At 45.7% G+C, this 25,794-nt stretch overlaps 1 protein-coding gene across 6 annotated transcripts in view; it reads right to left on the bottom strand.

Moving 5' to 3' along the window:
- Positions 1–2,496: 2,496 nt before the first annotated feature.
- Positions 2,497–25,794, bottom strand: part of GLI3 (GLI family zinc finger 3) — a 318,365-nt gene continuing 295,067 nt past the window's right edge. For all 6 annotated transcript variants that reach the window (XM_061414503.1, XM_061414504.1, XM_061414502.1 and 3 more), the window contains 5 exons: positions 21,946–22,095; positions 20,731–20,895; positions 14,097–14,387; positions 9,098–9,425; positions 2,497–8,146 (listed from right to left, as the gene is read on the bottom strand). In XM_061414503.1, coding sequence (XP_061270487.1) covers positions 5,814–8,146; positions 9,098–9,425; positions 14,097–14,387; positions 20,731–20,895; positions 21,946–22,095 — 3,267 coding nt within the window. In that variant the 3' untranslated portion in view covers positions 2,497–5,813. The remainder of the gene's footprint in view (positions 8,147–9,097; positions 9,426–14,096; positions 14,388–20,730; positions 20,896–21,945; positions 22,096–25,794) is intronic.

Here is a 25,794-nt window from a genome sequence, read left to right as displayed (position 1 = left end):
CTGGCAACTAGTCACTACGCATCCTACAGAACATGACATACACCCCCCACTATAAAGAATATCTGGCCCCATATGTCAATAATATCAAGGTTGAGAAGCCCTGCTATCAGGACTTCAGTTGGATAATGCCCCAAACTGAACCTGCCCCTGAATGTCTTTTATTACGGCACACTGTTGTATTCTGTGGTTACGTGTCTGTCCCTCCCGCTGCTATACAAGCCTATGGACCCACAACTTTATACATCTTTCCATCTCTAGTTCCTATCAAGGATTCTGAATGGGATATTAGACATACAGGCAGTGCTGTTAAATTAATATAACTCTTGTCTAACACCCCCAGATAACCTATAAGAAGTTCTATGAGGGCAGAGACCATCCTAACCTACCACTGGGCCTTGAGGAAGGTTGGATGCAGCAAGAGAGGCAGCAGAAGATTCAGGGACAGGTGAGAAAATGCGTGGAACCTAAGATTCCATGCCCCTGCTGGGTGAGTATGGGTCAAAAAAATGTATGGAAAGAAAAAAGAAGCCTAAAACCAGATACTATTTTAGATTCTCTTACTATTCTTAAAAATAATAAGGAGTTTGGATAACTAGGTGGAGAAGGCATAAACTAAGTGTAGGTTGGCAAAATGAAAATTTAAGGAAGCTAACATTAAAGGAGATATGAGCTCAGGTTGTTTTTGGAATAGTAAATATACTATAAAGTAAGGCCTGTGAAAATTAATAAAAACGAAACCCCAACAAAAATTGGAATAGTGAAGGCTACCGCTTCTTGTCAGTTACTCCAAAGGTGAAAACATCAATCACAGATCCCAACAGGAAGAGACTGCCTTGTACTTCAAGACAGGAGGTACAACAACCTTACTACACCGATAGAAAGTAGGCAGTTCTTTTTCCTGCCCATCAACAAACCCAGGTGATGGACATACAGCTCAGCCAATGAGGAGCCTTCATTACCCAAACTCTGACTTCCCTCCAATGAACTTTCATTTTTCTCTTATGAATGACTTTCCTGTCCCACTCTTTTCTCCATAAAAGCCTTCCATTTTGCACAAAGCCTTGGAGTCTTTCTCTGCTTCCTAGATGAAACGCTGCTCCATTCATGAACAGTTTAATAAAGCAAATTTGATTTTCAAACTTACTCAGTTGCAATTTTTTTTACTAACCAAAGGGGAAAAACTGCCAAGAAAATAGAGAAAGTCATGGAGGAAAAAGGGATGAATAAGACGTTTTGGCACTTGGTTAAATTTTCCATCTTATACTAGCATTCTCCTGTCATAGTCTTATCTGGATAATACATAACATCTTTGAACCAAACTTACTTAATATAAATCTTTATGAAATACCAAATGGATTGCAGCTCTGCTATTTTACCTCAAACTGCCTCCTTCACATCTCCTTGACAGGAGGAGTCTTTTAAACAAAGCTGTTAGTGGTACCTGCATCCTGTTCACACAAACTTACAGGAGTTTGTCATGCGCCTCATTTCTGGGAATACCTCTTTTCCAACTTTTCCTTTTTGTTAGCCTCATTTCTCTGATTCATTTTATTTTGACTTACTACATGGCATGCATCTTTGTGAGAAGACAATTTAAACCTAAGAAAGGGCATAAGTTCCTGTTTTTTCCCTTATTTTTTTCTGGACACATTTGGACACTTTATGTGAAGGATCTAGTTATGAGAGCAAAGAATTTTGAATTTATGAGAGGAAATTCTCCTTTGTGAATGAGGAAAGAGTGAAGCATCCTTATGACTGGAAAATTGCTGCTAGAGGTCAGGGAGTGATATATTCACCACCCACGGGACAAGCGGTTCCCTGGGACAGGTGAGTGTGTGTGTGTGTTTGTGCCTCTGTGCACATGTGCGTGAAGGTTCACCCATCCTGTAGCCCCACGATACTGACAACCAGGATCACCTGTCCTTCCCAACAACAACCAGTGCCTTCGCCTGGTAATTCAAAAGACACCTGATGCTACTGAGAAAGAGGAAGAGACCTTCTTGAAGTCTTTTATAATGATCGTGAGAAAAGACAAGTGAGAGAAATTTCTTCTATTTCTATCTGGTATCAGTTATTAAAAGCCACATTAAAGTAAGCTTCTACCATGTCAGATTTTCTGTTAAGGTGTGTTAGGGTATCTCCGAATAACAGGATGATATATAAAAGAGGGACAAGTTGTGAGACGTTAAACCTATTCATGTCCTTCCTCTTAAGAGTTTGGCCAAGAGATATAGTTAAGAAAAATGCCCTCGTTACAACTGGCATGCCTCCCAGGTACCCCTCCTCACACACCACTCGGAGAGTGTATTGCCTCATTCTCCATCTTAGGGATGAGGAGTCTGGGTCTCAGACTAAACTTGTGTGTGTGTGTGTGTGTGTGTGTGTGTGTGTGTGTGTAAGTCAGGGGGGTGGTCTGAGTAAATGCAGGTTCTGGATTTTTCCAAAGAAAGCCCCTTTTCCATTCAACTATGAATTAAATAAACCGCCTAGGAAACATTTCAGTACAAAGAGTTTTTTTTATTGACGTTGTAAGAAACATTGTTCCTTTTCTTTGTTATAAAAAGACTAAGTGGTTGTGAAAGCAGAAGTAGAGTCCATCTGTTGGGGGCGCTGCAGCCCCGGGCTTGAGGTGGGCGTGGGGGGCATCGCACAGGCTGCAGGCTGATCCGAGGAAGGCCCGGGGCCGGCCACGTCCAAACACTATGCCTACAATACTTAAATGTATTTACACATGTTTCTTTTAAAAAAAGGGTTACACATTTTATTTTTTAAAAAAATCTAAAAAAGGTGAAAACAATGAACTTGTATTTTATCTTACACGTTTGCAGGATACACAACAATAACTTGTCAGAAGAGAACATCCTCCTATGCATTCAAAACAACATGGGAAGTCAGGTTACGAGACAGCTCAGACTCTGCTACAATCGGGTCCTCTTGGCCGGTGGCAAGCACACAGCCTCAAGCCCTGATTGGGCAACACCAACTGGTCCCTCGCTTCGACGACATTAACATAAAATAAGGCACATACATCTCAAGAATCAAAACTCTGTGGCTCAAGAGTGTGAGCCAATGTGTGAAGAGCAGGGGCAGTCTGATCAGTTCTTTAGAGAAGAAAACAAAATGAATTGACAAGGAAAAACACGTTTAACACGGGTGCTAAACAAAAGTACCATGCACGACCCTGCATTAAAAAGCAGGCTATGACCATAGTGAGTTGGTGTTATCTCCCCAAGTGCAAGGGACAAGAGAAGTGGAGGGAAGACTGGAGGCTGGGGATGGGTCCCATCACAGGAGATTCTAAGTGTACAGAAATCCTTGTCCAGACAGAACACTTGGAAATGGCCCCAAAAGATCTTCTTCACTGACTATCGCAACAGATCATCACATTCAAAAGGACACTTTCCTCTCCCACCTCTCCTCTCCTCCATTCTTCTGACTTTCATACTGAGAGAAACCAAATACTGAGCTGAAAGGTGAGTGGGTCTTTTGCAAATCTAAAGGCCAGAGCAAGGAAAACAAAGTATGGAAAGAAAAAGATAGGGGACAACCAGAAGAATCACCAGAAAGCAAAAGAAAAAACAAGGGCGCAAGGTGACAACCATGCTCATCTCAGTCTCCATCCATCCTTCCACGCACGGTGAAGGTGATTTGGGAAATACGGTAACTGAGAAATGCAGGGCACATCCAAGGACTCTAGTGGGGAAGGGCTCTTGGTGCAGGAGGAGGAAGACAGAAAGGCGGTTAAGCCACAAGAGCAGGCGAGCTCAGACCAGGACCTTGGGACTTTGAGTTCACCTAGAGACGAGATTCAGCGAACTGGACTGCCGATTCTGTGACCAGATCATGACCCGTTTGAAGAATACAGAAAAGGCCTCGATTTTTCCACTGAAGAGTGATAGAGACTCAACTCTCCTAGCTCAGATCACTGCTTGTCTTTTGATTTGGGGCTCTGTTCCAAAGGGGATGCTTCCTTTGATTTAAAAGAAGGTGCTGCACATGGGGAACAGCGGGAGGACCTCAATACCCCTCTGCTTTCATCTAGTTGAAAGCAAACCCAACTGTCTCAGCTCAAGTCCCAAAAGTCTAAAATTCAGAGGGGAATTTTACCCCACGTGAGATTCTTGGTCCAAATAAGAGAACATAAACCTGAGAAAAATGAGCTGGTCCTAATATTCCATTATCTCATACTTTTATTTGATTTTTGTCTACTACTAATTTAAATGGCAGAAAGGGGAAAAAACACATAACGGACTCATGAATCACTTTGGATAAATCTAACTCCAAGATGAATGGGGCAGAATACAACATGTCGACTGCAGTGCTGATGTTGTATTTTCATAGTTTACATACTTTTTAAAGGTAAAATGCTGGATAGTCCACATACCCTGTGCACACATGGTATGTCTTTTATGTGTAGCAACTGTACACACGGGGAGTAGCTGCACTTTTTAAGTCTTTAAACCTTGTCATCTGAAAGTCTAGCTTAAGTCCACCTTAAGGACAAACTGCATAGAAGACTTAGCTTCTTAAATGGCTGCATAATGTAATAGAGTGTTAAGAATGTATCCACACAGCTATGAAACTGTGCCCTTAGAGTTTTTAAATACTGAAAATGTTTGAAGCAATTTATTCCAAATATCTTGGTCTATGAGCTTTTCTTTTACAACCAAATTTCATGCGTCCCCTAAAATAGGGCACTTAGAATAGAAATACTCTTTTGCTATAGTGGAATTAATATATTGTTGATAACATAGCCAGCTGTGGGATTAAGTACCTATATACTCAAAACTAGATATAATCAATTCTCAGTTACTCTGTTATCTATGAAAATGGGGCGAGAGATGGAACTAATCATATGCCAACCCACAAATATTTCCCAAATTCTATGCAATAGCTTTAATCTATAACATATCTACCTTCTTACCAGAACAGATGGAAGTAACAGTGTGTGTGGGCGTCGCCCAACACTCCTCCCTGTCTCCCCCTGGAACAGCGCTGAACACTCCTGGACAGACAGAGAGGGGAGGCAGGGTCCATAACTGAGAACTGACGTATAGACGTGCCCACCTTCCTGTCCAGCACATGTATGGACAGGAAGGATTTTAACCCCCAACTGTGGGCAGAGTTGTATCTCCTCCGCACAGGAGCCCTGAATTTCCACTTGTGTGTATCTGTCTGAAGCATGCCCCAAACTGAACGGGGGTTGGGAGCTTCTCAAAAGCCTGTTACCTCGGCTACAGTACACCCACAAGAGATTCCCAAACTCACTCTCCAACTTCCGACTCCTGAGCCCAGTGTGGGAATTCAAAACCAAAAGAAACAAAACACAAAAACAAACATTGAGCATATGTAAAGGAAAATGGAAAAACGCTGGACGTGTAACCCCTTAGTCACAAGCACACCAACTTCCTAGTTCCTTGGAATAACGGAGAGACACGTCAAATCCTTTCACTTGCCCTCTCTCTGAAAAGAAAGAACGCGCACATCACCATTTACACCGGTTTACTAAAAAAAAGAAGGGGGAGGGAGGAATAGGCTTACAGTTTTCTTTTTTTTTTAAGAGGATGTTTTGAGTGTAACAATACTGATTCAAAACTGAAATGGAAGACAGTTTCTCCCTAGAATACTTTAGGGTTTTTCAGAGTCCTTTTCCATAAAAGGAATATACTTGAAACACATCCCAGTTAGGTGAGATGAGATCGCTAAAATACATACAGAACTAAAAAAACTCAGCCAAACAAAAAAGGGTCAATTTAATCTTTTAAACTCCTAAAGTTTCAGGTCTCTTGGCAGTCGTTTTTTTCCCCTAATGCTTACTGCATAACCGCAAGGAATTTGCTTTCTTCCGCGAGGGAGGTCAGCAGAGAGCTCATGTCCCCGATTGCCATGTTGGTGGTGCTCAAAGACAGAGGCGGGAACGGAAGGGCGGCTCGCGGCGTGGTGAGTCGGGAGGAGCTATGAGAAAGGTTCTGAATAATGCTTGGGCTCAGGGCTCCTGACATCAGGCTGGCGTGGTCCCCGTCGTCTATGATAGCGTCGAAATCAATCTGCACCCCTTCCAGGTCATGGCTGTCGAGGCTGTCAACTGTGCTTGTCACCTGGTTAGCACCTGGGGAGAGTAATTCAGAGTTTTCGGCGCCGGCCCCCTGGAGCAGGCAGTTGGCTTCTGACATGGAGAAGGAACCAGTTTTCATGTCTTGCTGACCGAAGCCAACGGTTTGGTCATAGAACTGACCAGAGTAACTCTGCACATTTGAACAGAGCTGATGGGGCTGTCCTGGCATCTCCATCTTGATGCCATTCACCCTGCAGGTCTGACTCGGGTCACTAAACTGTCCTGGCTGCAGAGCGAGACCACCCCTCGGCCCAGCCTGGCGCCGGCTGCCCCCGTAGCCAACACATGGCTGGTAGCCCCTGACGGCTGCCACGTTTGGCGGCTGCACGCTGATGCTGGGAGGCCCGGGCAGGCTGCTCTCCGGCCCTTGATAGATGTGTGAGGTAGCACTAGCCTGCCCCAGCAGGTTCTGCCCGGAGCGGCCTGCCCCCTGGGTGTGTGTGCTGTCACCGAGGAGCTGCTGAGCCAGGTACCCCTGTCCTGTGGGGTCTGGGGTGGGTATGCCATTCACCGTGCTGCCGGTTGACTCATTCGGCACCACCGACAGGCCAAAATCCAGATGGCTCCCGCTCCCTTGCATGGTGATGCTTTTCAGCTTTGCCGCCTGGATCCCAGGGCCACAGGCCCCATCGAGTAAGGTGGGGGCACCAGGCTGCCTGTTGAGGCAGTTCCCATACTGCTGGGCCTTATAGGGTGGTTCATGGAAGGCATTCCCATTGGTGCCAGCTCCGCCACCGTGGCTCACTAAGTGTTCCGGGCCCCCGAAGGAGCTGGCATGCTCCCCAAGGGTCGGATACCCCCCAGCTGGGCCAGCCCCACTCCTCAATGGATTCTGTGGGTGAACACCCATGTGGCTGTACGACCCGAAGGCCCGGGCCTGCTGCCCCATGGACCGCTGGCCGCATTTCAGCTTGGAGGAGGACAGGTCGGCGCTGCCAGAGCTGACTTCGTTCCACTGAATGGGCAGATCGGATTTACTGGCATCGGGGCAGGGCTGCTCCAGGCTGCGGTACTGCTGGCTGCCGGTGTGGCTGGCGTGGCTGTCGGGCAGCCCCAGTGGGTCAAAGTCCCCGGGTCCACTCCCTAAGCCGTGGGGCACTTTGCTGTCATCAGAGAAGGTGCCTGGGAAGTGCTGCTCATACCCGGCTGGGTTCTGGGAATTTAAATACTGCACCACGTCATCAGGCAGGAGGTCCTCATCGTTCAGGCTCACGTCGGCGTCCATGGTCAGGGACTCCAGGGTGACATTCTCAGTGATGCTCGGGGGACAGGGAGAGGAGTGGAAGTGGCGGGCCTGGCCCCCATCGGGCCGCGTGTAGTTCTGAAGCACGAGGTTGCGCTTTTCCAGGGATGGAGGCAACACCGGAGGGTTGAAGCTGTTAAGGCTGTTGAACCGCTGTACCCGGGGCAGAGAGAGGCTCTCCGAAACCGTCCTCACCGGGTCGCTGGCTCTTCTCACGCCGTTGCCCAGCGCATCCTGCGGCAGCAGTGGGCGCCGGCTGTAACCGTGGGCCCCGCCGTCGCTGCATCTCCGAGGAGGATGCACGGGAGGCAGGGTCCCCGCCGGCTCCCTGCCATCTCCCAACAGGGCCATCCGGGTCTTGAGGCTCATCCTCTCCATGTTGGGCAGCGGGGTGGGCGGGGGGCCGCCCGTGGCGGCGGCGTACTTGGCTTTCAGGCGGTACTGCTGGGCGGGAGTGAGGCTGAGCAGGCTGGGCAGACCGTCGCCCTGGCTGGCCTCGCTGGACCTGCGAGAGGCGTCGGTGGAGATGGGGTCGTAAGAGTCGGCCACGCTCACGTTCTGGGGTCGCCCCTCGGCCTGGGACGCCTCGCTGGACCGGCGGCTGGAGAAGCAGGGCGAGATGCCAGAGGAGCGGCGGCTGCTCAGGTAGGCGGAGCTGACGGTGCTGGTGCTGCTGTCCCTCCGGTTGAGCATGTTCAACATGGTGATGTCCACCCCAGACAGGTCGCTTCTGTTCGGGAGGAGGGGCATGGGCCCGCCCAGACTGCAGCTGGTACTGGGCTGCGTGCCTGCAGAGACAGCGTGGGAGACACGGGTTTACCTCGGGATGACAACACAGGTTCTGGGGCCAGAAACCAAACCAAACAAACCAAACCAAACCATGACCAGTCTGGTCACGGTGACCCACCCCTGCCCTGCAGTGTCGAAGGGCCAGTGATGAAGTAAGGGGGTGGGTGAGCAGGTGGCAGGCTGCAGTGGTGGATTCCCTGGCTTAAACAAAGCAGTAACAACTCCCTGGATGAGTTAAGCTCCTTCGCAGGTGTAGTGCAAGGGCAAAGTGAAGAACCACAGGGTACAGATACAGCGCTCAAGTTACAGGAAATCCAAGGGCAGAAGGCATTCTGAGGGTCTCATACCCATTCTCAGGGCTTCCTCCGACATCCTACGCAGGTGTAAGGCACCCGAGTTGCTGGGGTGGGGGAGTTCACACCTGGGCTCTGCTCCAGGTACTGAGTGTAATCTCAGAAACACAAAGCGACTAGGGGCTGACTGGCAGAAGTGGCTTCCCTTTCTCTGAATTGGGCCAACACTGGTCAAAGTGACTGTTTACCTGCTGGCTGTAGACTGTGGAAATCAGAGGCAGGGGCTAACTCTGGATGCCTCTGCAGCTAAGATTTCCTTACTCGGATCTAAGAATGATGATTTCACGAATATGAGTCACGTGCAGTTTTACTTTTCATTCCAGTATTATTTTCTTACTGTCTGCTTTTATTGGGTTGGCCAACAAAGTTCATTGGTTCCCCCCCTGCCCTATATCTATATATCTATATATTTATATATCCAATAAAATATGGGTTCTCCAGAGAGGTAACACTAATATGCATAGTTCCAGCCTTATTTTACGGCTGATGGGGAAACAAGCAAACAGAAAACCCAAGGACCTGGGTCTGCACAGTGCTCTGGCTGCCTCCGAAAGGACAGAAAACCCTGAGCAGACATGAGGTCTGGCTGGCACTCACCGTTTCCTATGAGAGGAGAGACTGCAGGGGCTTTAGGGGGTAGAATGGGGTTCAGTCGTGGAAGCATTCCATTCACTTGTTTGAGCCTTTCTAGTTTGACGTGCTCCATCCATTTGGTCCCTGCTGGGTTCCTCCGGGCTTGCAAAGCGAGGGCTGTGGTTGCAGTGGAAATGGTCGAGTCCATGATTGGGGTTTCATCGATGGCACTGAGGTCGCCCACACCACCTCCATCGGTCAGAGGAAGCTCGAGCCCACTGTTGGAATAGTTGCTGATGGGGGACTGTTGGCTGCTGCATGAAGACTGACCACCAGGGCTTGGCTGAGATGTCTGTGGGGTCAAGAAGAAAAGGAAATAAATGTTACCTAGATGATCAAGGCCAGGGAGCAGACAATGAGCAATCACGCAGATCAAGGCCTGCGGGATTCTCAGTGGGTGGGATGAGAAGAACTATTTTCTAGTGAATGGAGGTGGCCTCCCTTGAGCTCAGTGATGATGGATGGGCCAGCAGGCAGATGTACCATGGAGGGCAATGGACAGCAGGGGGAGCCAGGTGTGATGTAGCACATGGAATCCCTCGCCCGATGCCAACTCTGTGTCACATTTCCTCAGTTCCCACCCCACCTCCATGACTTGAGCCTTTGGGCAAATTACTTAGCCACTCTAAACCTCAGTTTCCTTATCCAGAAAATGGGGACAATTTATTTATCCTAAGGATTGTTGTGGAAATTAGGAGTGAAGCCCTGAAAGCACACACAGTTCAAAAAGACCTGGATAATAGGATAATTAGTTGGCTTGGAGAGTATTAGTGGTTATTAGTATACATGCTTTAGTCCTCAGGATATATATGCCAGGAACACATGTTACCTCCCCTCCAACCAGTCCCTCTTTATGGTTCAGGGTTGGTTCCCCAAGCTCTATAATCTCTGTCCATTCCTTCTACATTTTCTTGCTTTGTGAAACTCCAAGTAGGGGGATATATGTAAAAGCAGTTGTAGGAGGGAAGACTTCAGTCACGTAGTTTCTGCCGTAGACAGAAAGGAGTCTCTGGGGAAGTCACAGGCGTCTTCCAGTCCCCAGTGTGCACCTGGCCTTGCACTAGGAGAATCAAGCCAGGTTTCCCTAACCCCAGCCAAGTGGACTTGGCAAGCCAATTCTGCAACTCTTGAGAACTTAGTCTAGTCCACTAGGTTCTCAGGGAAAGACCCCTCTTCCAGGGGCCCCTCTGACCATGGGGACAGCTCATTGTGTCTACGTTTGGGAGCACTCTGGCTTGCATTGAGCGGTCCACACAACCTGGCCCTGGCCCATCTGAAATTCCAGTGCTTTCCCGGTGGACAAACAGCTGCATCCTTTTCATAGAGATAAGAAAAGTGATGTTCAGAGAAGTTCAGTGACTGCCCAAAGTTACAAAGCGAACAGTGTGATGACCTAGACTCCTGGCCTCACTTCTGTTCCTCTATAGCACTCTCTCTGGTGTTACCTAGCAACTAGAGTCTGACAGCAGCCCGTGAGCAAGGAGAGATAACTACACACACTCTGGTACACACGGCTATGGTCTCAGGTGTAACCACAGTGCTGTCAGAAGGGGCTCTGGACACAGGTCATTTCCGTGGAACTTGTCACACTTTTCCTGAGACCACAGTACACACACCCAAGTAAATGAACACTTTCTAAGTGAGCACCACATGGTACACTAAGTGTGTCCTGGGCAACCAAGCAGAGAAAAATAAGATGCACAAATGTGATCATGAATGCATGAAGCCTGGCTTATTTTTGCTTCTGCAGAGCACTGAAGGGTCAGACCACCTGCTCCTTTGCAGAGAACTTAGATCATCCAGGGCTTTGAATGACTTTTCCTCTCAGACTGTCAAATCAGTATGTGTGTGTGTGAATCTGTGTGAATGTACACACACTTCCCTGTGGAAGAGTGCAGACTCACATTTCCACAGGGCCTGGAAGAAGGCTCTCATGCATCTACAATTAGAAAATCCTTAAAGGACCCCGACAGTTCAATACAGGTTAGATTGCCAACAAGTATATCCAGTTCTTGCCCTAAGAAGGTGGTGCCCGTCTGGTCCAAGAATAAATTTATACTAGTCAACATGACAATTAAATGGTCTTTGAGAACATCTGCTTGGTCGGCCCCAGTGTGATTTATTATGGAATCCTAGACAAATAGAACGATGAATTTCAACATCTAACTCCACGTTTTCACATGCTGAATGTTCAAAACACATTGCTTCTATGTTGGAAACATATCTGGGCAATGTTCACTACCAAAGATATCACAAAGGACAAAGACTAAAGAAAATAAATAAAAAGCTATATGTTAAAATGAAAACAAAACAAAGAGAGCAGAGAAGCCAAAATTCCCTCACCTTATTACCCACTGTCCTTAGGAAGTGAGAACAAGACATTTAGGAGCATTACACAGAAGAGATGTTGGAGTAATCAGAAAAAAAGAAGAAAGAATTTAATTTATAGCGTGATGAACAAATCAAAGACAAGTTTTTAAAGAAAGAATATTAGAAATGTATATCTCACATGCTTCAATAACTACGTCTATGAAGATACCTACTCATTTACACGTGTGAGCACATGTACATAAAAAAGTCCCCTGTGGAAATTTGATTAATTTATTAACCTCACTGAGCCTGTTTCCACACCTGTAAAATATGGGGCCTAGTCTCAATATCCTGAAATCTCTTTCTAGCAGTTTATTTCTATATCAATATATCTATATCTCATAAAATATTTCACATCTTGGAGCATCTCAGATGTCACTGAGCAAAATCGCTGTACGTTTTTATTTCTACTAATTTTCTTTTTAAATAATGAGTGTTTGGAGAAGTGATAACTTTTCTTTCTTTTCTTCTTTTTTGCTAAGGATGTACATAAAAGGTACCAGGGACTCTGAGCTCACTGCTGCTGCTGCTGCTAAGTCGCTTCAGTCGTGTCCAACTCTGTGTGACCCCATAGATGGCAGCCCACCAGGCTCCCCCGTCCCTGGGATTCTCCAGGCAAGAACACTGGAGTGGGTTGCCATTTCCTTCTCCAATGCATGAAAGTGAAAAGTGAAAGTGAAGTCGCTCAGTCATGTCTGACTCTTAGCAACCCCATGGACTGCAGCCTACCAGGCTCCTCTGTCCATGGGATTTTCCAGGCAAGAGTACTGGAGTGGGGTGCTACTGCCTTCTCCCTGAGCTCACAGGATGTCCTAAAAATATAAATCATTGTCTTTCAATGACATTATTTAGGAGACCATGGATTCACTTTCTTTGTTTCAGTAAACATTAAGGATAAACGGTTAAATATTTTGCATAGTTTTTATACAGGTGACTTTATTTTAGGAAATTGATAAATACTCCTCCCACAAAAGTATATAAAACACCGTTTATGAACTGATTAATTTAAACGTATAGGGATCAGTTATAAAAAGCAAAGTACAGCTATCCACAGGGAAATAATGATACGATAGCTTATTTGCATGATTTTTGGCTAGACCTAATGTCACTTGCTAAGACTCTTAAGAGTTTAAAGACAAACTCAGTTAGTCACTAAAATGCAATTAAGTCATATGCGTATTAGTTCGTGCCCATACATACTGGCTACACATGACATCACTCAGGAATTCACAGGATGTCCATCTAATTCCTGGACTTTTCTAATTTTATGCAAATGATTCCTTACACTGAGTAGAAATCTGCCTGCCTGATCATTCCCATGCATGTGGAAGTCTAAGCACGTGACTCATCTAGTATATTTCTTTCACATCCAAAGAGTGGACAGACTAGAACCCAAAACACAGAGCTGACTCCATTATACATATGCCAAATACAGATGAACTAAATCTCCTCTGCTACTCTTTTCATTTTGTCTTTGGGAAAATTTTAGCTGTTTTATTCTGGCCCATGCGTAAGGCAAAAATCACCAAGCGAAGTCTGAAAGAAGCCGCAGCAATAGCTTAATCCATGTGTCCTATTTGTCATCAAACTAAGATTTTTGTCGATGACATTTGTCAAATCCCTCCCTTGCTTTCTACCTCCTTGTTTCAGGAATCATTTTAGATATGGTCTCAAGTCTATCACTTAATCTCTAGATTGGCACAGGAGTTGTCTTTTCTAAAAATTCAGAAAAAAATTTAAAAATCCCTTTATATCTTCCCCTCTTTCTACTCCAGCACATTCCCCTGGGGCCCCATGACTCGTGTTTGGCTGTGCCAGGCCCTGGGCCCCTGCACACATTCCTTCCCCTCTCTGAGTGTTGCGCTTGGCGGCCACCTGCTCTCTGCCCCTCCCATGGCATCGCCACGTGCACCCTGTTAGCTCCGCTCTGAATGCTCGCACCCAGACTTGTCTTAGAGCCCTATTACCCAAGCTTTCTTAGTCTGCCTATCCCACTGGACTGCAGACCCCTAAAGAACAGGGACCATGGCTTATTTCAGGTGGTGCTAGTAGTAAAGAAACCACCTACCAATGCAGAAGACCTAAGAGACAGGGGTTCGATCCCTGAGTCAGGAAGATCCCTTGGAGAAGGGCATGGCAATCCACTCCAGTATTCTTGCCTGGAGAATCCCTTGGACAGAGAAGCCTGGTGGGCTGCGGTCCACAGGGTCACAAAGAGTTGTACACAACTGATGTGACTCAGCACTTGTGCATGGCTTATTTCTCTTGGGGTCACCAAGGCAAAGAAGTCAGAAAATATGTTTACAGAGGGACCCAATGAATAATTCTCTATGTTAGAGGCCTCCTGAAAATGTGGATGGTGGTGTGGGTCTACCTGCCACAACTTCCAGATCGATTTAAAAAAAGCAGTTAGGAAACCCCAAACCTCTTTTCTGAGCTGGGGTAAGTAATTGAGATCAATGAGCTCTGATCTCCTTAAATCAAACAGTGGGTTCCAGTGAGGACAGGGGTGACATGATCCTCCCTTAACTTAGCACCCTACCTGGCCCCTTTAGAGACCTGGGACAATCAAGAAGGAAAGCGAATAACATACCATGGGCTTCTCCGCCTTGACCGTTTTCACTTGGAGGCATTCTTCCCGCTTTGAGGCAGTGTTGCTGAGGTCCTTCTGCTCCCCGAGGGCTCCCTGAGTCTGCCGGCCAGGTGACCTAGACTGTGAGTGGCCGCCGGAATCTCGCGGGGGCGGGGGCCGGGGATGCACGTCCCCTCGCTGCTTCTTGGTGACATGAGCCTCTGGGCCGTGCACGGTCTTCACGTGTTTCCGGAGGGAGCTGGGGTCTGTGTAGCGCTTGGTGCAGCCGGGGATTTTGCACACATATGGTTTCTGTCAAATGCCCCAACAATGAAAGAATAGATTGTTATCAAAGTGATTGTCCCCGGCCCAACAGTCTCTTGTGGCTCTTCATTATGTTTTTAATTCTTTCAAAGCATGATCACAAGGTTTTGAGGTATTCAAAACCCTCTAAATGGTGCAGTGGTTTAATAAAGACTATTTGGACACAGTTTGGGGTCCATGGACTCTAGCTTGAACACATTACTATTTTAGAGAGTGCTCAGGGAGAGCTTGGGAATACTGGGTGGCACAATGATAAAGAATCCACCTACTAATACAGGCTATACAAGAGACATGGGTTTGATCCCTGGGTCAGGAAGATCCCCTGGAGTAGGAAATGGCAACCCACTCCAGCATTCTTGCTGAAAATTCCATGGACAGAGGAGCCTTGTGGGCTGCAATCCATGGTGTTGCAAAGAATAGTACACAACTGAGTGTATGTGTGCACGTGTGCACACACATACACACACAGGGAGAGCTTAGAACACGTGAATTGTGTTTGTGCTCCTGGAAAAATTTATTTTGTGAGTAGGAAGAAGTGTCATGGGGTCACATGGTGTCCAAGATAATTTGATGACAGTGGTGATGCTGATGGTGATGATAAGAGAAGAAGGCTTAAAAGACACCCATCCTTTCATGAGAAGAATGCTACACACCTTTGGGGAGAGCTTGTGTGAAGACATTTCTTACCAAGTCCTGTTTCCCAGACCTAAAATCACTCTTCCACCTTTTAAAATGTGCTCTTTACACATCGACATAGTAGAAAATAATAATGACAATAATAATTGCCTGGAACTTCCCTGGTGGTCCAGTGGCTAAGACTCTGTGCTCCCAATGCAGGGGGCTCTAGCTAGAGCCCACAAGTCTGATCAAGGAACTAGAGCCCATAGGCCACAACAAAGATGGAAGATCCTGCATGCTGCAACTAAGACCCGGTGCAGACAAATACATCATAAATGAATAAATATTTTTAAAAATTGCTGTAGCCTCTCCTACGTTAGATATCACTAAAATATGATCCTTTGGGTTGTATTACAACTGTGTGGGGGTGTTCAGGGCTCAGAATATCCAGAACCTTTCTGATCTTCAAAGTCCTAAACCCTGTTGGAGTATCCACAAATGCTCACTCATAAACCGACGAGGGCTGGTAGATGTCATTCTGGAGGTGAGTATTTCTGGGTGAGGCTCTGCTCCTGAGTACTAAGGTCTACAAATTACTTCATGCTAATTTCATTTTCTGTGTGGGTCAGTAGTCAAACCTATAGTCATCAAAAATTATACAGACCCTTGTAGTTGAATATTTACTCACATCACAGAACTGCTAGCATTATATTCATAACCAATGTCAGAATTGTGATTCTGTTTACTTCATTTGCAATATAATATATTCACGGATGCTTATATGAGTCTATATTTACATCCGTATATATCAGGAGGTGAGCTATTAGATAAACAATATTCATGAAAGACATGATTAATATAATGTATCCGTTGGATTAAAAAAGAGTCCCTGTCTTATAGAATGATGCTTTTCCACTAAAAGCCAAAGAACAGACTGAGTGCTGCCTAAAATTATGGCATGCCCTAATGGAATGAGGTAAAGATTCCAGAATGCTGAGAGACCTCACCGCCAAATTTGAGATAATTTTGGGTTGAATTGATTCCCATTAACTACAAATTACTTCTTTTCAGGAGCTTGTGTGATTTGCAGCATATATATGTATAATGAAATGAGTACATCAAATCCTATGCATTAGGGACAGAAGAATGGCTCTGACGATTAGTGCTATTACCGTATAGTGTCTGACCTCGGCCCTCTGCTGGCTCACTGCACTGCTATGACAGGCAGACAGCAATGTCTGGGGCGGGGAGAGGGAGCACAAAGCCAGGCCAGCATTCCAGGTTTGAAGAACTATTCTTCCCGTAGATGTCTGCATGTGTGTATCATGGGTTAATTTGGAAATGAGGACACAGCTAGAGATGGAATGAATCTACTAATATTCATCAGCTCCTGCATTTCCAGGACCAACAAGTACCTGTGTGCCCATGTGCCCTTGTATGAGCACATAAGCATTAGCCACCTACAAAAATCTCCAAGCACACAAGGTCAGAAAAAAACACTTCACAACAAACACTAACCACATGATGTAGATTGGCCCCCAATTCTGTTCTGATTAATGACTGAAATGCAATCTAAGTGTAGGTAAAGATAAATGTTGTCAGGGTTCTAATTTATCCATGTTTCCTATCCTGGGCATTTAAATTTTGGCACCATGATTGCCTTTTTGACTCCCTAAACTGAAAGATACTTTGTGAACACTTTCATTCTACTTGACTTTGTAGAATTTATCCAAATAAAATTTTAGATAAACATTTAATGATCCCTACTAGATACAAGACTCTGTGAGCACAGTTTTATATATGACAGGATTAAATCTCAAAGGATGGAAAATATGAAAAGTGTGGATGCAAAGAAGGATATGAACAGAGGGGAACCATTCTTTCATTGGGAAGATGGTGGACGGCATCAATCATCAAATTTCTGTATCTGGGTATAATGCCCAGCTCATGGGGTCAGGGTATGAACTACATCTGACCATGTATACATGCTGCTTACCATGATGTGATATGGGGCATATAATAAGTGCTCAATAAACAGAGCTTTGATTAAGAAAAGGTGTTGTAGTTGGGTCCTGAAAGATGAACAAGATGCTGAAGGATAAAAATGAGGGCAAGAGAATGCAAAAAAAAAAAAATGTATCCAGATTGAAGGTCCATTAGTAGGACCACTCCAGGCGGGCATGCACCTGGCTGCCCATGTTATCTCAATGCATGTCGTGGGTGAGGGGGTCTGGTGCCATGCTCTGAGACACTGCCTTTCTTTCCTTAGCAGACGGCTAGTGGCTGCATAACATCTGGCTAAAGACCAGCACGGGGTACTCTTACTGCCCCCCCCAACCCCACCCCGCCGCAAGTCTATGTCAGCAGCTTTCTCGATCTCTTTTATCCTTTAATAACACTTGATGACACAAAAGCTCTGAACGATCAAGTCATATCAAATCTTCATTTCAGATTGAAGATGCATTCCATGGCATGCTGTCTGGAAGCTTGTGTTCATGTTCACCACGGGGAGAGGTCAAGGGATTGTGGAAAAGGAAGATTGGGGTTGAGCAGGTGAAAGTAGATATGGGGCTGGCCAAAAAGTTCACAAAGTATCTTACAGAAAAATATTTTCTTGGCCAATCCAACACAGGCATAAGACGTTTCAACTTTTCCTAGGAAAGATGGAGCCTCTGGAACTTTCTGGATAGGGAGATACAACCAAATCAGAGCTCAAGGAAACTGGCTTCATCTGGTTTGCGGTGGAACAGGAGCTCCATGTTCTGGAGTAGGGAGCCTGGTCAGAGGCCACTGCGATGGTTCAGTGGCCCTACATGGGCAGAATAGTCATGGGGGTGAGAGCTAGATTAGCTTCCCCGAATGGCAATTGCTTCCTATTCTGTTCCACACCATCTGCCTCATCCAGAATAGCAACCTGCTTGCCAGATAACCATCTATCAATATTTGTTCAGAGAAAGGATGAAGATACAAATAAGAGGACAAATAAATGAAAGAAGACATCTGGATTTGTCCATGGTTGATTGATGATACAAATCTGGATTTCCTGGACACACTTAATTTTGATATATCTGAAACTGTCTATCATTCATAGGCAAAGCTGAGGGCTTTCTCTATTCATGGAACAGAGAAAAATGATTTACGTGATTGTGAATAAAATTTTACTTATGTGTTTATGGTCAATGTTAATCATTTATTTTAGGTAAATCGCTCCATTTTGGTGAAAGATATTGTTGACCAAGATACATTTTAACCTCATGATGGATATTCAACTCTCATTCAACACTGCATTTTCTAATGCACAGAAGAATTCAAGCTCCACTATAATGCATTTCATTAAAGCAAACAGATGTGGGCATGCATTTGAAGCTCATAAAAAGATAAAAACTCAGTAAGCGTGTTTATATCTATTCATTGCTGAAGTTTTTTTTTTTTTTTTTTTAATTGCTGAAGTTCTAACATTCTTGGTGCCCAACTGGCTCCACAATAACAGGAGAGAATCTACAGGAATGTATGCCTTCTAAGTTTCTGGTCATAATTGTACCTAAGTATATGAAATATAAACAGATTAATTAAATTCTAGGTTAAGTTAATCAAATCCCCTGAAACATTTTAAATTGAGATATTTGGTTGGCCAAAAATCTGTATGGAAAGTCCATACGGAAAAACTCAAATGAACATTTTGGCCAACACAACATAATTCACATACTATAAAGAACACCCTTTTAAACGGCACAGTCCAGTGGCTTTTAGCACAGTCACAATCTTGTGCAATCATTACCACTCTCATGTTCCAGAATATTTTTATCATCCCAAGAAGAAACCCTGTACCTATTTTCAGTCACCCCTATTCCTCCTCCCCCCAGCTTGTGGCAGCTACCAGTCTTTCTGTCTCTATGGATCTGCTTATTTCAGATCCCCTAAAACTTTGTACAAAACAAGTACTGCTGCTAAGTCGCTTCAGTCGTGTCCAACTCTGTACGACCCCATAGAGAGCAGCCCATTAGGCTCCCCCGTCCCTGGGATTCTCCATGCAAGAACGCTGGAGTGGTTGCCATTTCCTTCTCCAATGCATGAAAGTGAAAAGTGAAAGTGAAGTCGCTCAGTCGTGTCCAACTCTTCACGACCCCATGGACTGCAGCCCACCAGGCTCTTTCGTCCATGGGATTTTCCAGGCAAGAGTACTGGAGTGGGGTGTAAACAAGTACATTGGATTACAATTTGTGGCTCAGCTGGTAAAGAATCCACCTGTGATGCAGGAGACCTGGGTTCAATCCCTGGGTTGGGAAGATCCCCTGGAGAAGGGAAGGGCTACCCACTCCAGTATTCTGGCCTGGAGAATTTCATGGACTGTATAGTCCATGAGGTTGCAGAGTCGGACACAACTGAGCGACTTTCACTTTCACCACACATCATAAAAGCATTTTTGACATTAAAAAAAAAAAGGAGATGCGGCATCTTGTCTAAAACATCTGCAAACAGTGGATCAATATTATAGATCCCAAAGGACTCAGGTTTCTTTATTCCACTAGAGTGTGTAAAGGTGAACTCATGTGTGTGAGTTTATGTGTGCGAGTGCTTTTGTTGAGTGTGGCGAAACCCCTTTGAGATACTTTTCCTTTGTCAGTTCAGTTGGAAGGAAACTTGTGAGGGCCATCTCTGCCACCTTCAAGCCAGTGGCCAGTGAACAGAATGTTGCACTTTTACAAATTCCCTCTTCCAGCTCTTCTCTGGAAGATCATGAAGGGCCTGGCTGGCACCTTGTGGGGTCAGATGAGAGTCACACCAAGGTCAAAATGTTCCCTCTCTCACATGATTTCAAGCAAATGGATGACCCACTCTGTGGGGCAGAACTACAGCTCATGAACAAGTTCTGGTTAGCTAGCCTATTTCCACCACAGATGTGGGAAGCCTTTGTGTTAATCTCTGAATTCATTCAAGAGAAAGTTTCACAGACAGAGGCAGAATCTGAGCTAGACCTTCAAGGAGAAGCTGGAGATCTGCAGGCAAAAGCGAGTTAAAATGTAAGCGAAGTGAATTAGAAACCATTTTCATTTATTCTTACACTTCTCTGAAATGTGTGGGGGATAAATACCTCAAACTAACAACAACACATCAGGAAACCCTTGAAGCTTTACTCAATATATTATCTTAAATAACTGACTAGAAACCATTCTGGGTTTCTGAGAATAAGCTTCCAAGACCCTTTGGAATTTAGACTGTCTGGAAATCCTATTTAGCCAAGTCAGGTTGCTCTGCAGAAGTCTTTTTTGATATAATGCATTTGAAGATACCACCTGGAGAAAGCAAATAAAAGTGGCTGTCTTAGCAGTAAGCTGTCAGCTGTCAACACCTCTCTTCTCAGTCTCTCCTTAGTGCTTACAGGGTCATCGTCCTTCAAATGCATTCGGGCTATTCCAGGCAGAGCGAGTTGGTGGAATTCCAAGTTAAATGCGAATACTGTTTGACCAGTAGGTGGCAGTACTGAACAACAGGAAACTTGTTCCCCCTTCCTCAGCTTGTCTCTCCCATCCAAGACCAGGTTTCAGCCCTTCCTCTGAGGCCCCCCAAACCTTCACCTGCAGCATTAACATCCACTCATGCTGGGAGTGGCCAGAGGAAACGACAACGGAACAGGCTCGCGTCTCCCCAGAGGATTCTCAATTTCCACCCCCTGAGCTCTGGACCCAACAGGCGTCTCCCAGAGGAGCCTTACCTCGTTGGAATGTGTCCTGTTCTGGTGCTTGGCGCGATCCGAGGCATTAGAGAAAGCCTTGTTGCATCCTTCGTGCTCACAGACGTATGGTTTCTCTCCAGTGTGAGATCTCAAGTGTGTTTTCAAGTTTTCGAGTCTCGAGTAGGCCTTTGTGCAACCTTCAAACTGAGGACGACAGGTAAATCTGGATGACCCCACACAACGACAACTTCTGCCTCTCACTTGCTCCAAGTGAATGAAAGACGGACGTTTGGAGGGTCGGCAGCTTTTCAAAACCAAGGAACAAAAGTCCACTAAACTCTGCCTTTATTGGGATTCAGATGGTGGGCTCGGGGCAATTCTAGAGAAAGCATTTTCAGTGCTAGTAAAAATCCCGGGACTTTTTTTTTTTAATAGGCCACTCAATGTGGACAATAGGTTTCATTATCTGCTCAGGGATCTCCTTGAATTCCCACTGATTTCAGATTCAGCACAAAGTTCATTAATATGGCTTTGTGTCCCTACAAAGACACAGAATTTGATCCTGTTTGTAAAGGCCCTTTAACATGTAAAGTACCAAGGCTCAGTCCTGAGTGTGCCTGGCGGGCACCTTAGTGAAAGAAAGCTTAGCCTCCAGTTCTTAGGTCTGTACTGGGTCATGGTGACAGACTGGCGGGCAGGGGGGTGCTGGGGGCGAGGGCTGAGGAAAAACTCTAAAGCCATACAGGTTATATTTTTGAAAAGTCAACTGAAGTTTTTCAAGTTGAAACTGGCCTTTCCCTGTGCCCTCCATGGCTCTGGTGTGATAGACCCTGGTATGAAGGCAAGCCCAGTGGCCCCGTGGTCATTCCCGGTGCTAGATGGCTGGTCCCTGCTGCGACCTGCCCACCGGCTACTCTGCAGAGCTGGGCTGACTCAGTTGCTGTTAGCCAAGTGTTTCATTAAATAAAATTGAAAAAAATCAGCTCCTTGATTGGCCAGTCACATCTCCAAAGCACGTGGTCTTGAGGCCACCATGCTGTACAGGGTGGGTCTAGGACACTTCCTTCCAGTATCTCTGAGCTCAGCTGTCCGCGTTCCGTCTCTAATTCTTCCCTCCTCTCCCCTCTCCCAGCCCCGGGAGTTTATCACTCATCAGCTGGCACGGTTCTGGTTCTTGGAGTAGGAGGAAGGAGCCACGGGTGCAAGACGCCCTCTGGGTGCACATCCCGCCCCTCCCCCCACCCCGGGACTCACAGTGCATTTGTGAGGCTTCTCCCCCGTGTGCCTGCGCATGTGCACCACCAGCATATACTGGGCTTTGAAGGGTTTCTGTTCTCTGGAGCAGTCGAGCCACCGGCACACAAACTCCTTCTTCTCTCCATGGATGTGGTCATTATTTATATGCTGGGTTTTGGGGAAAAAAAAAAGAGAAATCAAATGGAAATATACAACTCTTTTCTGCAGGCAGCATAACAGAGGGCCCCAAACCCCCTAACCTTAAGTCCTAAAGGCTCCACGGTACCTTTCCCATATGGCAGACGATTCTATTCTGGTTAGTACATTTCTTAAGTCAGTTTGCTGTTACCAACTGTGGAGAGACACTTTTTTTAACTAGCAGAAGTGACAGGATTTGGAAGAAGCTTGGAGTCCTGGAAAAGATACTGCAAGGGCAACGGAAGACAGGAGTTGTGAGATGGGGTGAGACACACACGTCCTCTCTGGGCCTCTGCTATCTTTCACCTGCCAAGTTGGGGTCCAGGTGAAGTGACCACAGAGGGGACCTCCAGCTCTCACCCTCTTCAGGCCTTGGGTAGCACCTGGGCTAGTGATGTGGCTTAAGACTGCAGGAAGGGCGCACACACACACACACACACACACACGTGTCTGTAACAAGAACTAGGAAAAACCAAAGCACTTTTTCAAACGGCACTTTAGTTCCAGTTAGGGAGATCATTCTTTTGATAAGAATCACAGAGAAATGAACTTGACTGAAAATGAAGGCCAGGTGATCGTCAACAAAACAGTCTCTGAGGGTCTGTGCTATCCTCCTGCACAAAATAAAGGAACAAATCCCCTAGTTTCTAAGGTTCTTTCCAGCTGTAGAATTCTGTGAATTTGGTTTTAAAAATGAAGTTGAATGTCCCTGAAATTTCTCTGAATTCCGATTCAAAGTTTTAGAATCCCATTGTATATTAATAGAGTTCCTTGGATCCATACATCAAAGGTCCTACAACTGGGAGACAGGTGCAACCTACAGACACACCAGAAGATGTGGTTCTTAATTTGGATCAAACTTAGGTCTGCCCCAGTAAGATAATATTCAGTCACGGGTGATGGGGGAAATCTGTGCCCTAGGTTGATCCTCTCAGTTTATTTTCTGGCTGCCCCATACTTTATCTGCCTGAATTCAAGGCATTTGTGAACCCTTGCGCACATATACATAGAAACACCACCAAAAAATTTGTGCAGTGACAGAAACCTCCCCTGGGTTTCCTGGGCCACGTAGCAGTGACAGAACTTTTAATTACTTTCTTGATGAGGTTCTGGGTCCTAACTGAGTGGTCTCTGGGGGCCTGGGGGTAAAATTCCATCACTCAGCCTTGCCCAGTTACTCCACTAGGCGACCGGTTGCTGTAAGGAAAAAAAAGAAAGCAGTCTGTTGTGTTGTGTTTGTAGTTTAAAACTGGATGAAGGCAGAGAAAAGCAATCATGGTATACTCTCCTAGAACAGCTCTCAGAAAGCCGGAGAGACAGGAGAGAGCAGGTGACATGGCCCAGGGTGCAGGCAGACAACCAAGATCCTTTCAGAAGCTCTGCACGTGACGAAGAACCCATAGAGAGAATCACTCCGGTTCATCACGGCATCGCAACCCCCTGATAGACAGTTGTGTGTTTTCTGTAAAAAGCTAACTGTCCTCAGTATGAGAGTTTCTTAAAACTGATGCTGGGAACAAGTTCACCTGTATCATTTTTCTAGATTCCATACATAAGTGGCATTATACAATAGTTTTTTTCTTTTTGACTTCACTCTGTATGGTAGGCTAGAGACACAGAAGTAGAGAACACATACTGGACACCAAGGGGGACACGGGATGGGATGGATTGGGAGATTGGGACTGACATGTATACACTACTATACATGAAATAGATAACTAATGAGAGCCTAACTGTGTAGCACAGGGAACTCTACTCAGTGCTCTGTGGTGACCTAAATGAGAAGGGAATCCAAAAAAGAGGGGATGTATATATACACGTATACATATATGTATCAGATCAGATCAGATCAGTTGCTCAGTCGTGTCTGACTCTTTGCGACCCCATGAATTGCAGCACGCCAGGCCTCCCTGTCCATCACCAACTCCCGGAGTTCACTCAGACTCACATTCATCGAGTCAGTGATGCCATCCAGCCATCTCATCCTCTGTCGTTCCCTTCTCCTCCTGCCCCCAATCCCTCCCAGCATTAGAGTCTTTTCCAACGAGTCAACTCTTCGCATGAGGTGGCCAGAGTACTGGAGTTTCAGCTTTAGCATCGTTCCTTCCAAAGAAATCCCAGGGCTGATCTCCTTCAGAATGGACTGGGTGGATCTCCTTGCAGTCCAAGGGACTCTCAAGAGTCTTCTCCAACACCACAGTTCAAAAGCATCAATTCTTCGGTGCTCAGCCTTCTTCAGAGTCCAACACTCACATCCATACATGACCACAGGAAAAACCATAGCCTTGACTAGACGAACCTTTGTTGGCAAAGTAATGTCTCTGCTTTTCAATATGCTGTCTAGGTTGGTCATAACTTTCCTTCCAAGGAGTAAGCGTCTTTTAATCTCATGGCTGCAGTCACCATCTGCAGTGATTTTGGAGCCCAGAAAAATAAAGTCTGACACTGTTTCCACTGTTTCCCCATCTATTTCCCATGAAGTGGTGGCACCGGATGCCATGATCTTCGTTTTCTGAATGTTGAGCTTTAGGACTTTCCTGGTGGCTCAGCTGATAAAGAATCTGCCTGCAATGGGGAGACCTGGGTTTGATCCCTGGGTGGGGAAGATCCCCTGGAGAAGGGAACGGCTACTCACTCCAGTACTCTGGCCTGGAGAATTCCATGGACTGTATAGTGTCCACAGGGTTGCAAAGAGCTAGACATGACTGAGTGACTTTCATTTTCTTTTCACTTTCTTTTTTTTTATTAATTAATTAATTTATTTTACTTTTGTATTGATTTTGCCATACTTAAAGTGGCTTCCTAGGTGGCACCAATGGTAAAGAACCCACCTACCATTGCAGGAGACATTAGAGACTCAGGTTCGATCTCTGTGTTGGGAAGATCCACTAGAGAAGGGCATGGCAACCCACTCCAGTATTCTTGCCTGGAGAATCTCATGGACAGAGAAGCCTGGCAGACTATAGTCCATAGGCTTTCACAGAGTTGGAAATGACTAAAGCAACTTAGCAAGCAAGCATACTCATAGCTGATTCATTTTGCTGTACAGAAGAGGCTAACACAACATTGTAAAGCAACTATACTACAATAATATATATTTTTTAAAGCGATACAGGGGCACATACATGGATGAAGAGAACAGATCTGTCGGCCAGGGGACAATATGCCATCTTTAAATGTCTGCTTCAAGAACATGTCTGTGGTCCTTTCACATCGCCCAAGACTGTCCCAGATATGTACAGAAGCCCAGTCATTAAGCCCACATGATACGGAGGTGTTATACAAAGTCTCCTTTCTAGGGAAAACAATTAATGGTCACACAAATCCCCTCCATAAAGATTGCTCTTGGCTCAGCTATTTTCCACGTTATTAGACATTAAGCTCCTTGGATGAAGACATGAAAGAAAAAGAAGGAAGGATGAGAGGAAGGGAAGAAAGAAAGGAGGGAGGGAAAAGACAGGGAAAGTTAAAATTGGAATATGACCTGAGAGTTTGGGTTTAGTTAACTCCTTAGGTCAGGACCCACATCTTTTGGTTTTGTATTCTCAGCCACTGAGAGGTGGCCCTGGTACTTGGCAAGTCCTCCATAAATACCTGTTGGTTTGATTGGCTTAGGTGAGACACTGAACTTTCTCTGGAGCCAAGAATTTATATTTGATGCTTTTGCCT

The sequence above is a fragment of the Bos javanicus genome, chromosome 4 (genome assembly GCF_032452875.1).
Source record: "Bos javanicus breed banteng chromosome 4, ARS-OSU_banteng_1.0, whole genome shotgun sequence".
In the NCBI taxonomy this organism is placed as follows: Eukaryota; Metazoa; Chordata; class Mammalia; order Artiodactyla; family Bovidae; genus Bos; species Bos javanicus.
Note: the sequence above shows the minus strand (reverse complement) of the source record. Positions and strands in the feature narration are given on the sequence as shown.